This window comes from Sturnus vulgaris, chromosome 16 (genome assembly GCF_052056855.1).
Source record: "Sturnus vulgaris isolate bStuVul1 chromosome 16, bStuVul1.hap1, whole genome shotgun sequence".
NCBI lineage: Eukaryota > Metazoa > Chordata > Aves > Passeriformes > Sturnidae > Sturnus > Sturnus vulgaris.
Window position 1 is genome coordinate 11,328,902 of NC_142258.1, and position 14,947 is coordinate 11,343,848.

At 41.3% G+C, this 14,947-nt stretch overlaps 1 protein-coding gene and 1 long non-coding RNA gene across 2 annotated transcripts; one reads left to right on the forward strand and one right to left on the reverse strand.

Annotated features, from left to right (window-relative positions):
- Window positions 1-52: 52 nt before the first annotated feature.
- METTL22 (methyltransferase 22, Kin17 lysine) lies at window positions 53-10,036 on the reverse strand. The gene is made up of 11 exons (XM_088174471.1): window positions 9,588-10,036; window positions 7,812-8,140; window positions 6,249-6,599; window positions 5,841-5,881; window positions 5,612-5,756; window positions 5,308-5,379; window positions 5,162-5,215; window positions 4,546-4,626; window positions 3,469-3,571; window positions 2,515-2,683; window positions 53-858 (listed from the first exon to the last, which is right to left on the reverse strand). The coding sequence occupies exons 2-11, from the start codon at window positions 7,915-7,917 to the stop codon at window positions 823-825; spliced, it is 1,158 nt and encodes a 385-aa protein (XP_088030597.1). The 5' UTR covers window positions 7,918-8,140; window positions 9,588-10,036; the 3' UTR covers window positions 53-822.
- Window positions 9,921-14,564, forward strand: LOC148221921 (uncharacterized). The gene is made up of 4 exons (XR_015807255.1): window positions 9,921-10,009; window positions 11,483-11,567; window positions 14,213-14,245; window positions 14,433-14,564. It is a non-coding gene; the product is annotated as an uncharacterized LOC148221921 (long non-coding RNA).
- The last annotated feature ends 383 nt before the right edge of the window (window positions 14,565-14,947 follow it).

A 14,947-nucleotide genomic window follows, 5' to 3' on the forward strand; every position in this document is an offset into this window, starting at 1 on the left:
CGTTTATAAAAGTAAGAGCAGATTTTTGGTTTCATTAATAACACAAGAGAGATTTAATAAATATGTTTTATTTTAATTCAGAAGCATACTGGAGGCCCCATTGATATTCTTGGTCACTTCCCTACCCCCATCCTCATATATGCTGAGGATAGAATTCCAAATATTTCAAGAGTTGTAACATCTCCCTTCATGTGGTACCTTCTTACCCTCAACCTGCCTGGGACAGAATACCTTAAAATTCCTGCAGGACAATAGAGGGTTGACCTCCTATACTCCAAAACCTCTGTGGAGTATATTTAGAGACTCAAGCAAAATGCATCTGGTCTTCTTTCAATTCAGACAGTGGCCCTAAACTAGAGTAATTGATATAGGACAAACTGAGAATTAAGGGCCAAGCTTCATAAACAAATTTCTTAAAGAAAATTTAATTCATGACAAACAAGTCTTGTCATGGGATAAGGCTGAGAACAATGTCCATGTTGTGTAAACTAAAAAGGGAAATGCACGACATCTGCAAATCAGCCATATGGAAAAGGGTAAACACTTTGGCAGACTCTAAAAGTGAAGTCATCAGTCCCAAAGTGTCACTGCCACTGTCTGGCATCCAGCAGGCACTCAGAGACATCAAAGAAATCATGTCCAAGTACACAAGTCCAAGAAACGAAGTGCCAAAACCAGAAAAGTAAAGCAAAACTGCATTGCAATACTTTCTGAGAACACAATTCCACAATTCCACTTTCCTTGGGATGAGAATCTGTATCTTAACAGAACATCAAAATAGCCCTTCTCCTTAGGTAAAGATCTTCTTTTCCTGTGGACCTGTCATGTCAGGTGTTCAGCCATGACCTTCCACAATTCCTGTAGGAGCAGAAAAAATACATACAGGTATTTTCTCACATCAGTAGGTTGCAATCATGAAAAAGTTCAACATGCTCACTGTAAGACATACCCTATATACCTCCATCTATAGATAGAATCCATCTATGGATGGATACCAAATCCATGTCTGTAATCTCCTGGAACAATTACCAAATTATCTTTGAAACAGAGCACTATAGCTGATTGCTTCATTCTTGTAGCATGATTTAAAAAATAATGTGCATCTAGCATAAAGTAATTTGTTTTAAAGTAATTTGAAATTAGTTGGTCAGAGCATGGTGATAACAATGCCAAGGTTGTGGGTTGGATCCCTCTATGAGACCATTCACTTAAGAGTTGGATTCAATTGTCCTTGTGGGTCCCTTCCAACTCAAATATTCTGTGATTCTGTCATTTCACTGATCTGCATGATCTTCTGCAGTATTTTCACTGATAATCTTGCTCTTTTTCTTAGACTGTGTTGACAAATGGTTTCAATAATGCTGGTAAAAAAACAGACAGCTGAAGAAATAATTTACTGAGGAATTAAAGTCTCACAAATGCATGGCATATCCAAACACACTCCCCTTTCTCAATCTGCCAGACAACAAGGATGAAAAATCCTTAATCACTTCATTTCTTTTGAATATATTAATATATGCTTTGTCTGCTCCACAGAGGGTAATAAAGCAGATTGTCACATACTTTTCATCAAAGGATCTTTCAATTGTAGTAATATACTTAATGATAAAAAAAAACATAGGCATTTTAAAAATGCACAGATTTCGAGGATCAGCAGCTTTCCTCAAAGCAGCCAGGGAATGAGTTTACTTATTTATATATAATCCAGGTTACCTGTGTACTTGTAAAACTTTAAAACAAGTTTTACACCTGTTTTATGCCTGAAGGTATCAGCATTAAGTAAAATAAATCAATCTCATGAAGTAACTGTGGCCTCTGTCATTTCACTGTGTATACACACTGTATGTTGACTACAACAACATCATTTCTTGGTACCAGATTTGCAATCTAGTACAAGATTTGCAACTCCTCGAAAAAGATTAATTAGACTGGATTATTCTAGAAGTTTGTTTGCTGTTAGTTACCCAGCATAATATTCCTAAGAGCAGATAATTATGAAAAAAATGGAGAAAGAGAACCATAAGTGCTTAAGAGGTAATTAGATAACCAAATATATTTTATCTGACTTGGTTCTCAATAACAGAAGTTTTCAGCTAATTGTCTTCTTCATAGATATTACAACATTATTTCCTGAACTCTGAACTGGGAATTACTAAAAGTGTGAAATGAAAGCTCTCCTACTAGACAATAAATGAGAAGAGATATTGGTTCCATTTTCCAGTTCAATCACAAAAATGGCATTTTACAAAGTAAAAGCCTTTGAGGAACTGAGTGTAATCTCAGCCACTCTAGTGCTGGTGATAAAAAATCAATCCTGTCCCAGTCAAAACCAGGACATGTCAATCTAGTACAGGTTATGTAAGCACAAACAAGGATCATTTTAAATCAAAAAAGCTAAATGGAAATAAAAGATAATGTTTATTTTCCTGTTCTTCCTTCATGTTACATAAACAGCTGATAGCAAATTTGAGATTGGCCTAACACATTACATTGATTTTCATGAATGCCACTTACCAACTGCTCAATTCGTTCATAAACAAGGGACTGGCAGAAATCAAGCTTAATGGGCTCCACTGTATATTTCATTTTTCCATCTTGGAGGTTCTCCAAATCATTTAGAGTATTTCTAAAGTGACTGTAGGCTTCACATGTAACATCCATGTGTCTTAAAGTGAAGTTAAGCCTGGCAAAAGAGTATTTCATTTAGAACATCTCTCCTATGCTGGCATCTTAAAATAGGTGTGTAACTTCCCTCAGCTAATGAAAAAAATGGATCTTCTCAGCATAATCATCTCCCTTCAGCAGCCAAAAAAATGTACACCCCCCATTCCTGAAAAGCAGAAAAGATGTTACATCAGCATCAATACACAATAACTCTTGGATAAATCTTTCCATTGATTTTAGGGCACTTTGCCACAACAGAATCATTGGCTTGGCTTCCTGGACAAACACTGGGCAACAAAGCACAGGAAGAATTATTGCTTGCATGTTTCTAGAGATTTAAGCAAAGCCAATTTGTGCATCAGCTTATGAATGGACTCCAATGCACAACTACTTAAAACATTCATTGATTCCTTGAAAGCAAACAAGAGAAACTGTTCTAGAGTTGCTCAAGCTAGGAAATAAATACCCTATTAAATAATTCTAAACCACTTCTTTCCACCCCATCACTTCAAAAATATATAGCAAATGTTGTCAGGCATTGTAGAATACATCAATCTAGCCACCTATTTATCCTTATTTCCACAGAGATTATCTCAAGTGAGGCAAAGGTAGGACAACAGAAAGCAAAACTCTTTTAAAACTCCAATTCTGAACTGATAAAAATTAAGCATGTAGGGAAAAAAAAGCTTGTCCTGAGCATATACTGTGGCCTCTGATCATCTGATACAACGAAAATCAGAAGCCAATCTTTAATTAAAGCACACAAAGCCTTTAATGCTTTTTATATTAAGTTTTTTGTAATACCTCTTTTCCAGTGCTAAGTAAACTGTGCAAGAATTTCTCAAGTTGTGTGTGATTCTATACAGAGTTCTGAACAAGGCATCTGTCAGGTCATCATCATAGAACACTATAAAAAACAAGATTAAGAGCATATGTATAATTAAGGATATAATTTACTTAAGTGTCCATTATGAAACAACAACAGCCCTTAGTTTGTTAACTCCAATCAAACAAGTCTTTCTTTTATCTAAGTGCAAAGTACATTTTTAATGGCAACAACTGACCCTGTAGGAATATTCACTGCTGCTACTTATGCCAGGTTTTCTTTAGGCTTTCTCTCATCAGAAGGGGAATAATTTGTCAGACAACTTACAAGCTTTGACAAGAATTCTCTCAGCCTGGAGATAATCTTACTACAAAGCTAAAAAACCAGGATATTAGAGAGTAGAGAGCCTCTGTTCTTGCAAAAACCCACAACAGGCCATAATTAATTTACCATTATAACCAGATCTCCTTTGAAAGCAGACTTGTAACTCCTTTAAATAACTAAATCAAATTCTACTTTATCTACAGATCAAAACAATGGTTTTCCTATACAGATAAGCTAGGCTGTAATTTTAAAGTCCTTCACATAAGCAAGAAAAAAAGCAGAAAAGTGGTACCCAAAGGCATAGACACCATGGGAAAATGCAGCATCTGGAACTGTAATTCACATTATAGAAAATCTTAGTCTAACGACCTATTTATCATTATTTGCACAGAAGTTATGTAATACAAGACAAGGAAAGGACAACACAACTCTTCTGATTCCTTAGCTACTTGTGATTGTGTTCAGCAATTTATTTAGTCACAAAGAATTAGCACACCAAAGAAAAGGAAGAGCTACTAGCTTGCAACATCTGTTCTCATAATTGCTAATTCAGAATGTAAATATAAGTGTTTAGAAAAGAAAAATACAGGCAGGAACATTTAAGGCAGAGCTTTGGCAAATTAGGTAAGGATCTGACCTATTAGATTTTTAAAGCAAACTAGGTATGTTTAAATTATTACTCATAATGCTCGACTGTTTGATTTAAAAGCTTAATGTTTACATTTCCCTACCATCAGCTGCCATTATCACAGAACAGTGATCAAGCAAATCAGCAATCTCTTCTTCAGACCAGCTATAAGGAGCTTCAGGATCTGGAAGAAAGAATATGGCTTTGGTGTGTATGATTAAATGTCTCAACAGACTGGAGAAAAGGAACTTCTTAGCTCCTGTGGGCAGCTGCTACTCCATAAACAGAGCACACCACTCAAGAGAAATCAAAACCTTCCCTGTTCATTTTCTGAAGTTCCCCCAGTCCTCTGCTTTCCCTGTGTTATGTCCAACCCTCCCAAGGCTGACTGGCAAGCAAAACTTTTCTTTCACTTCAGAATTCACAATCCTGTAGCAAGATCACAGCTTTAAATACATTAAAGCAAGCATACCTTTAAACAAAAGTCCAGATACATCCTTATAAGTTTTGATTAATCTTCCTATTTTATCATGCTTTTAAAAATTTATTCTTCTTTAAAAAAATCTCTATTTTAAAGTCTAATAAACATAAAACCTTTTCAACTGGCAGTATGAAATGTTATCATTAACTAGAATGTTCTTTGAAGCCCAAGAGAGGCATTTGAATATATAACACCAAACACCAAGCCCAATCTAAAAGGACCCAGTACAAGCACCTACCAGTGCAGAATTCATCTTTCAGCCAATCCAGTTCTTTCACTTTAATTTCCCCTCCTGGGGGTGGAGAAAGATCACATCAGTCACAAATGGCCTTTCAGACACCGGGGCTAAAGTAAGGAGTCAAAATCTGACCATACAGCACTGACCTCCTGGCTCCATCAGGTGTTTGTTTAATGCAACATTTTGCTCACACATGGTCAGAAGATCTTCACCAACATCTGGAAAAGAAGTGATAATGATCACTTGAGTTCATTGCAACATATCTTGCTTTAAACTCTTGAGCTTTCTCACCCCCTTGAGAAAGTTCCTGTTATTTTTCAGTAAATAACACAAACTGATATGCATTAATAAAAATGATTAACTATAACTGAACAGATGAATCTGAAAATACCAGGGTGAAAGCACTGCTTTGGGAAGTTTCATGGAAATATTTAAAAAGAACTGCCTTACCTGTGCAATAAACTCTCTTGGCAACTGTTCCCATGATAATGCTGGTAATTCCAGTGCCACCTCCAAGCTCCAGCACAGAGCAACACCTGAACGTGTCCCTTTTAAAGAGAATGTAATCAGCCAGAAGGAAGGCAGCACGCCAGACCTGGGGACAAGGGAACACTTAAAAGTGAGTCAGTTCTGAAGCACATTCCATGAAAATCAACATACTACAAGGCAGAACACCTACTTGTTTACCAACGTCTTCTAAGGGGGTTGCCATAGTGTGCTCTGTGGAAATGAGCAGAAAATAATTATCTCAAAATTGTTCAAATCAAGTTCCAGAGTGGCATGTTTGAAAAGAAGGCTGTTTCCCTTTCAAATACAGAACTAAACACTCTTCACTCTATAGAATAATGCCAGATAATGCCAAACACCCACTCTAACTAAGGAGCACTGAGTTTCCCATGGTATACAACTGCCCAAATCACTTCCAGAGAAAAAAGGCAAATTTTTATTTGCAATATTACAGTATTGTGTTCATTATTTTCTTTCACTTAACAAACTGCTGTTCCATTTCAAAAGAAAACCTATTTTTCTTTTGTTTTACAGAAACATATTTGCCACATTTCTCCCTGACTGAAAATGTATTATTTACCTATTTTAACAACATCACTGCAAGTGCACTCCTGCTCTTCATCTTCAAAAGCATCTTCCTTCCCTTTCATCAGAATTACAGGACACACTATATCCCTCAAAAGATCTTCTGCTTGCAAATCAGAGGCACTTCGAGGCCTTCTGACCACTTCCAAGTCTCCATCATCATCTAGCAGAGCTTCTACTCCTTCACTATTTAATTCTCCTTTTTTTTCTGTGTTACTCCTGTCCTTGTCACACAGTTCATCTCCACTTCTGCACTGGTGTTCTCTTCCTGTGGCCACTTCTCTCACGTGTTTCCCAGATGCCAAATCTTCTGTGCTCCAAAGGAGTTTGAAATGGGACAGGAATACTGTAAGAACACAGTGCAGGGGGGAAAGGTTAAACACCAGGTGAGGCAGAATCTGTGCACAACTTCAACATGCATGGAATTTTGGTATGCATTACATGTATTAAAAATCTGTAGAGTAAAAAATGATACAGGTAACTTGAAATACAGTTTTATTTGCTATGAAGGAATACTTCTGTTATTAAGTTCTGTCAGCAGAAATTAAGGAAGCACTTTCACAGTCCACTGGCTGACTCAGCATCTGCACAGCACAGGCTCATTCACCTGATTTAGCAATATCAATTTTAACTATTGGCAGGATTTTAACCTGAACAGGGTCAAAATTATTATTAATTTCTTTGTCAGACCTCCTTTGATAATTTTTCACAGTGTCATACACCAGAACAGCTGCAAAAGTTACTCTTTTTATGCCACAACTGGGTTTGAAAAGACAATTAATACTTACTTCTGTCACAGCAGGACTTTTGTACAGAACATTTTGCCAGCAGCTGCAAGGTCAGTTCCCTTGACAACTTTATAGCAACCTACAAGCTGGCAATCAGCCAGGGGCATTTGCCAACTCATTTCCTCTATAGCCTTGACTCTTCAAATTCTATGTCAGTTAAAGCCACTGGTATTTTGAATTTTCATGTTGACATTTTTTTTTGAGGCAAACACTTCCCTCAATAAAATCAACCCCACCACCAACAACAAAAAAATCAATACAAAAAACAAACCACCACAAAACCCAAAGAAAGACGTTTTGCTCCCCTGGAATAGATGGCAAGCCATATAAACATTTAATTAAACTTGATAAATTAATTACAGATGGTTTATATTTTAAACTTAAGTTAAACTATTTAAAACTCCTGGATCCTCACCTTTTGTTTGTGTATAAGAAACATCACAGACTTATTTTTAATCATGATTCCCAAGCTGCTATATTGACACTATTGCTCAATAAACAAATATATTAAATTAAACCTGCAAGTGAGTAAATTTGGTAATTAAAAGTTTAATTTTTAAGACAGGCTGTCTACAAGTTTTCATTTCTAGAGTTAATTTCATGAGGAGAACACAGCTAGTCCTCTTTCTAAAGACTGAGTAGGAGGTGAATCTAATTATAACTGGAATAAAATATATAAGCATTATTATCAATCACTTAGAGGAGGATTCAGCCTTCCAAAGGTACGAGTACAGGTAAAGTACAACTCCATCAGTGCCAGCATCCATTACCTGGCTGTCCAACTGCATTCAGGCGTACCATGAGGTGTCTTTTGCTTGGGCAGTGCAAGTGAACATCGGACAGCACAGTGTCACTTCTGAACGTGGGGTTATCCATCTCCTTCTCTGCTGAATCTACCGTGGGCTGCTGCTGAGAGGAGCACAGTGCTCAAACAGCCCCTTGAGCAGTGCTGCCACAAAGGGATTCCATTCTCTTCCATCTACAGGTGTCCAGTAAAGGTGTTGCTCAGCAAGGGAACCTCAGGACATCGTTTCTGAGAAGGTGTGATCGTGCCAGCTCCACCACGTTCCAAGACAAGTTACTCATCAGGGTATTCAACCTAAAACCAAACACAGGCAGCTTTTAGTGGTAGTCTGACACTGAACAGTGCTCCAGCAGTATTTCAGAAGATAAAAATCAGATGACACTGTTCAATGGAGCAGCAATGCTCCAAGGCTCTCTTTTACAGAATCCTGTATTTATCTGTTAGTAGCTCAGTGGCAGCCACTGTATATTTTAGGAAGAGCTACTAATTTGCTAATGTTACAAAAAACATGTCCTGAAAAAAAAAAAAGTTACCATGACTGCACAGAATTACAATGTTTAATCAGGGTCTTCAAAGGGAATAAAGCCACTTCCTGTGTTGGCATTAGCATCCTGTGTGATTATGCTAAATTTGCTATTATCCAGTTGTACTTGAACAAGATCACTGAATGGTTCAGGCTGGAAGGAACCACAGTGGCTCATCTGGTCCCACCTGCCTGTTCAGGCAGGGTCATTCTGGAGCACAGGATCATCTCCAGGTGCTCTGGAATATCTCCAGTGAGGGAGACTCCACACTCTTTGTGAACAATCTGTCCCAGTGCTTGGTCCCTGCATGGGTAAGTTCTTCCTCATGTTCAGGTGGAGCTTCCAGGGCATCAGCTCCTGCCCGTTCCTCCTGTCCATGGCTGGGCCCCAGGGAGCAGAGCCCGGCCTCTGCTCTGACATCTCCCTTTGATGTTTCACCCATTACAAAGGTTCTCCCCAGTCATCTCTCCCCAACTTCAGCCTTTCCTCCTAAGAGAGATGCTCCAGACCCGTGATCAACTCAGTAGCTCCCTGCTGGACCATCATACATACACATCCACACTCAAAACTCTCCAGGCTTTAGAAGCAGTCTCTGTATCTGTAGCTGTGCAGCTCTGCTCACTTCTGCCAGCTCCAAACCTGCCCTTTCCCGGCGGGACTGGGACCCACCGGAGCCTCCGCGGGGCTCAGCGTGGCCGGGGCGAGGATCCACGGGCACGGGGCAGCCTGTCCTGTGTCCCCATAGTGAGACCTGCCTGTCCTGTGTCCCCATAGTGAAACCCGCCTGTCCTGTGTCCCCATAGTGAGACCTGCCTGTCCTGTGTCCCCATAGTGAAATCTGCCGGTCCTGTGTCCCCATAGTGAAATCTGCCGGTCCTGTGTCCCCACGGCCGGACCCGCCTGTCCCGCGAACACTCGGCAGAACCCGCGTTCCTCTCTCCGTTCCCACTTCTCCCGTTCCCCTCTCCCGTTCCCCTCTCCGTTCCCACCTCTCACCTTTTCCCCTCTCCCGTTCCCACCTCTCCCATTCCCTTCTCCGTTCCCACCTCTCGCCTTTTCCCCTCTCCGTTCCCACCTCTCCCGTTCCGCTCTCCGTTCCCACCTCTCCGCTTTTCCCTTCTCCGTTCCCACCTCTCCCGTTCCCTTCTCCATTCCCACCTCTCGCCTTTTCCCCTCTCCCGTTCCCACCTCTCCCCTTTTCCCCTCTCCGTGCCCACCTTTCCCGTTCCCCGCTCCTCTCCCGCTCCGTTCTCTCCGTGTCCCCGCTGTCGCTGCCGACCTGGCGGTTCCTTCCGGCTCCTTCCGCTGACGCCGCTGCCCGGCGGCCCCCGCGGGTGCTGCGGGCCCTGGGGTGCGCCTGTGCCCGGGCATCGCCTGGCTTTGGGAATTTCCCGGCACTAAAACCTGCCCGGGGAGGCGGGCAAAGGCAGCCACAGCAGCGCGGTTCAGGCTGAAGCATCCTCAGGACTTGCTCGGAGTTTCAACACGAGTTTCCTACTCGCGTTCTTTTATTAATTGTTTTTAGCATCACTTGCCCTGTCTCGGTTCATCTGTAATTCCGTGCAAAATCTGCAAACGGCTTGAAAACAAAGTGGGTAAATCTCTGCGTAGGCAAATAGGCGTTTCTTCCTTAGTCCAGGTAATGTCAGAATTCCAGTACCACCTTAAGATTAGCTGAAACAACCGCTGTTCACTTGTTTGGGGAACTGGGAGTTTAGTTGTTTAATTCTGTAGAGTTTTTAATTGCGTATGAACCAGGTGAAATAAACAGGACTGAATTAAGCATTGAGTGGAAACATCATAATCAGAGTTTTTGGGAGGCTTTAACAACATAACAGAGTTAGACCACCAGATTTCAGTATCTACATTTTGGACCGTGGTGTCTTAGGCAGTCATTTCCCAGCTGGGCTCATCCACAGTGAGAGCTGGCTGCTGTGTGCTCAGTCTGTGAGTGCAGATGGGCACAGGACACGGCAGCAGCTGGACCAGTCCTCTGTGCACCAGCACAGACAGAGATGCTCTCCAAACTCCCAGCTCTAGTTCACCTCCTTGGCAAGTCTGCTGGGGCTGTTGTTTTATCTTTCACCAGGAGGATCTTGTTCAAAAGTGGGCATTTACGTTTTAATTACTTGTCATATGATGCTAATGTCAATTGCCATACATGATCCTTGTCTTTTTCTGGAGCAGTAGGAAGTATTAGTCAATGCTTTAAAAAAACATGGAATGTAATTTATAATCTATTTCTACATCTGTTTCTCCTCATAATCTGCCTCCATCAACAAAGACATTAATATTTATTAATACAATATTATTAATATAATATTAATATAAAAAATTATTGAAGTAATTATTAAATAATGAAATAATCTTTCCCTATTTTTACGGCAAGAGTTTTGAGTGGCAATGAAATGGAAAACACAGAAGCCATTCAGATATCTCATTGCAGTCTCTGTGGGGAATTCTGTTGGATGAATATCTGAAAAAATGCTTTGGAGATTTGTTCTCCTTTTATCTGGCTCTTGTGAAAGAGCAGAACATTATTTTACTTCCCGTGGTGATACACTGCCACATAAATTATTACTGCAGTGTCTCTCTCTGCTGCATGTTCCTCACTGCTATGGAGTGCTAAGCAGGCAAATCAGGTTATATTTCTCACAAAATCTCACCAGTCTGCAGCAAGAGGCACTTACTGGTACACAGGCTTAGTATAATTAGAGGAATAGTTAAAAAACTGCATTACGTGGGGAATTTTAAACACAAAGGTGCATTACGTGAGAAATGGAGCGGCTGCAATTGCTTTTCTAAGGAATGTTGATACCTTGTTTCATATATGAGTAATATTTGGGCAAAGCAGGAATACCTGGTGGCTGCAGAAGGTCTGTGGCTACAGATGTTATAACGTGGGTGATAATGGAAATTGTTTAGGGAGCTGCAGTTTCTGTACTACACACGAGAGGGCTTCGGCAGCAAATCCCTGAGAGGTGTCTCTTTCTAAAGGATGCACCTCAGTTACATTTCCGGTCTTCTTCACAGCCAGATGACCTAGGAATTTGTTTAAATTTACCTCACATGCCAGACAACTTTACCTCACATGCCAGACAATTTTACCAAGGTTTAATTGCTTGTTTGAGAGGATGAATTCGCCCTGTTTCATCATTGATCAAGTTCCGAGAAGTTGCCTGTGCTGGTTGCTTCAGGTAATCCCCCTTTGAATTCAATGTCATGTGTTGACACTCCATGGAGTTTTTTTGGCAGATCAGGTAATATTGAGTAAGAGTCAGACATTGTATGTATTGTAGTTTCTCATCAGAGATGAATTGTCACTGGTCAATCTTTTTTAAAATTCATTGCAGGTTGTGACTCTTCAAAATTGGATGTGTACAAGTGCATGATGAAATGATTAAATCTGAGAAGGAATAGCCCAATCTCAGATCAACCAGCCAATAGTTACTAATTTCCAAGGGTAGCAAATCTGAAAATTGTAATTGTGTTTATTTTCTAATAGCTTTTCTCTTTTGAACCACAGGGGAAGTAATTGTGGTAAGTTAAAAAGAACAATAAACTCCAGAATCCCATTAGCTTTACTGGAAGGCTGAATGGTAAAATTGTGTTTGAATTTAATTCTTCATCTAACAACAACAACAACAACAACAACAACAACAAAAACCAACCAAACAAAAACCCCACAAACAAACAAACAAACAGCCACCACCCCCATCCCCCCACCCCCCCAAAAAAAGAGAAAAAAAGTGATATTTCCTGGAAAAGGATTGTGAATGAAATTAGGTGTGTTGATTGTGCATGTTGCCATGGCAGCAATAAATTACAGTCATTGGTGCACACTTGCACTGGCTGGCTTTCCTGCAGTCAGGTGGGTAAACATCGTGGGAATCCCTCCCTTCTTCAGTTTACAAATAATCTACTTCTGGTAATGCAGTCACCTCTTCACAAATGCAGACAGGGCAGAGGAAGTGAAATAAAGAAACAATAGGGAAAATGGAGGAATTCAGTGGGATTCTGCTGCACCTGAACAGCACAGGTTCAGAACAGTGACAAGGAAGTGCCCTGGAGATGCATTTTACCTGGGAGGAGTCCTGGGAAGCAAAGCTGGTGATTCCCAGAGCACAGTGCCCTTTGAATCCTCCAGCACCCAGGTAACCCTGCAGGCAGAACAGAGAGGGTAAAAGTTATTTACACAAGCTTTGCCATGTTCAGCCTGCAAGAGACTGATGATTTTGCTGCATCACACTCTGGGGACTAATACTTGACTGCAACTTTGAGAGCATATTCTGAATTATCTTTGTTACTCTGAGCAGCAGATTGATGTTGGCAGATGCAACCAACGCTTAGTGTATGCAAAGCAGGGTTCTTTCTCCATGAAGCTAAGTCTAGATTAAAAGTTTGTATCTTTTGTGCTAAAGATCCTAGTTTAAAATTCTAAGACCTCAGGAAATTGAAACTGACTCTCTAGAGAAACTAATTTGCACTACTGGCTTTTCCCTTTCATTATAAACATTTCCCAATGAATACATGAGATTGTTTTGTTAACTATGTTTTTAGTTTTCTGACTTTGCAGGAATTATTTGTTCCCTAGCATGGGAATGAATGCCTAAGAAAATTATGTTTATTTATTATGTCGCTATTATGTCGAAATGAAACCTTTATGTAGAGTTGATTTACTCTTGATATAAATGTTTGTCATCAGAGCCTGGTCAAAAAAAGGATCTGAGGTTAGCAGGCTCTAACTTAGGTTTACAGTAAAGTTAGTCTCGATAGAATCTACAAGGACCTTTGCATCTCGATGGCTAAAATGGATTCTATAATAATGATATGAAAATAATTATGAAATAAGCACACGTGGACCCCAAGATTACAACAAAAACTCTCCAAGACACAGAGTATCACTGACAAGCATCTCGTACAACACCTGATTAACAACTTGTACCCAACTGGGTTAAAAGCTTCTGCAGTTTTATACCCTTTGATTTCCCTTGGATTTAACTGGGAGATGACAGTGGCAGATCGTTGCAGGGGAGTGATGATTCCGGTGTATGAGTGCCTCTGGTTCAGATTTATGAGAAGAGAACTGATAAAACCTCTGGCTAAGACATGGTATTTTTGGGGCTAATTTAAACTTTCAGGTAACTCTGCACATGTAGTTGGAAAAAAGAGACAAGCTTGAGATCCCAGTTAAGACTGGTGCCCCAAGGCTTGTTCATTTTGTAACAAAACATTTCACTTTGCCTCATTAACTTTGTATCACCCAAACATTGCAAAGGAGATAGCAGCTGCCTGGTTTGTGGAGCTACAGAGGCATTTTCACAGATTACAAATACAACTTGGAGATGTGAGAAGTAGATGGCAGGAGCTCAGAATAATGCTATAGCTGCTTAACAGTATATTCCTGAATATAAAGACTATTATATTCCCAGCCAAAACTACCTTTCAGTAGTTTTGCAGAGCAAAATGGTGCGTAGTGTTGATGATTACAGTGTTTATTTAGACACTCTCTCAAGGAAAATGTTCCTTTTAACTGATCCTACTGCTGAAACCCTACTGGTTCCTGATAGCTTGTTGCCATGGATGGGTAATGATGTCACACATTCTGCCCAGTGTCCATGCCAGAAAATAAATGAGAATGACTTTTTTAATTACTCAGAGTTACTTAGCAATTCCCTGGAAGGCCTGTAGTGAATTACAAGGAAGAAAGCAAGATGCCCCATTGACCCTACCTGCACAGTATCTTTATGCCAGTGAAGAGATGCAGTAAAACACTAGAGTAAATTCTCTGGAGGTTTGAAAACAAGGTTCTATTACTGAAATTCACTTTGTTACTCAACAGATTTCAGCGGGCTGAAGATGAGCAGGAGGCTGGGTGAAGTGTGGCTTTAGGGCTCACACATGAGCACCTTGGTGACTATAGTTTCTGGAAGAGGGAGCTTGTGTCTTTCCGTCCATCGGTGACACTGACAGGAAAATAATCCCGACAAGGGTACAGACATCACCGCACCAGGCAGTAAATGCCACGCTACTGCTTACTCTCACACCCCCTTTCAAATTAGGTTAGAACTGGCCTTTTGAGGTCGGCATCTGGAAGGCACAGAACGACAGGGAATCTCTTGTAAGTGTACCAGAAAGGCTGCAGGAACACCAGCCCTGTCTCTGCTCCCCAAACCTCGGCATCTGCTTCCTCCTCCCCTCAAAGGCAGTGGTGTTTGGAACGAGGGAGCTTTCTCCCCTTCCAGGTGAGCCCATCCCGAAGCTGCCGGAGCGATCGGGGTCCCCATGCCCGTGTTTTTGACACGTTGTCCCTTTCCATGAGGCACGCCCGACCCATCGCAGGGGCTCCGCGGGCGGGGGCTCGGCGGGGTCGGGGCTGGCGGCCGGGGGGCGGCGGAGTCTCTATGGGGCTGGGCCGGGCCGGCGGCGGCCGCGGGATCCCCGGTTCTCCCGCGGTGTCCCCGGTCCGCCCGCGGTGACCCCGGTTTTCCCGCGGTGTCCCCGGTCCGCCCGCGGTGACCCCGGTTCTCCCGCGGTGTCCCCGGTTCTCCCGCGGTGTCCCCGGTCCGCCCGCGGT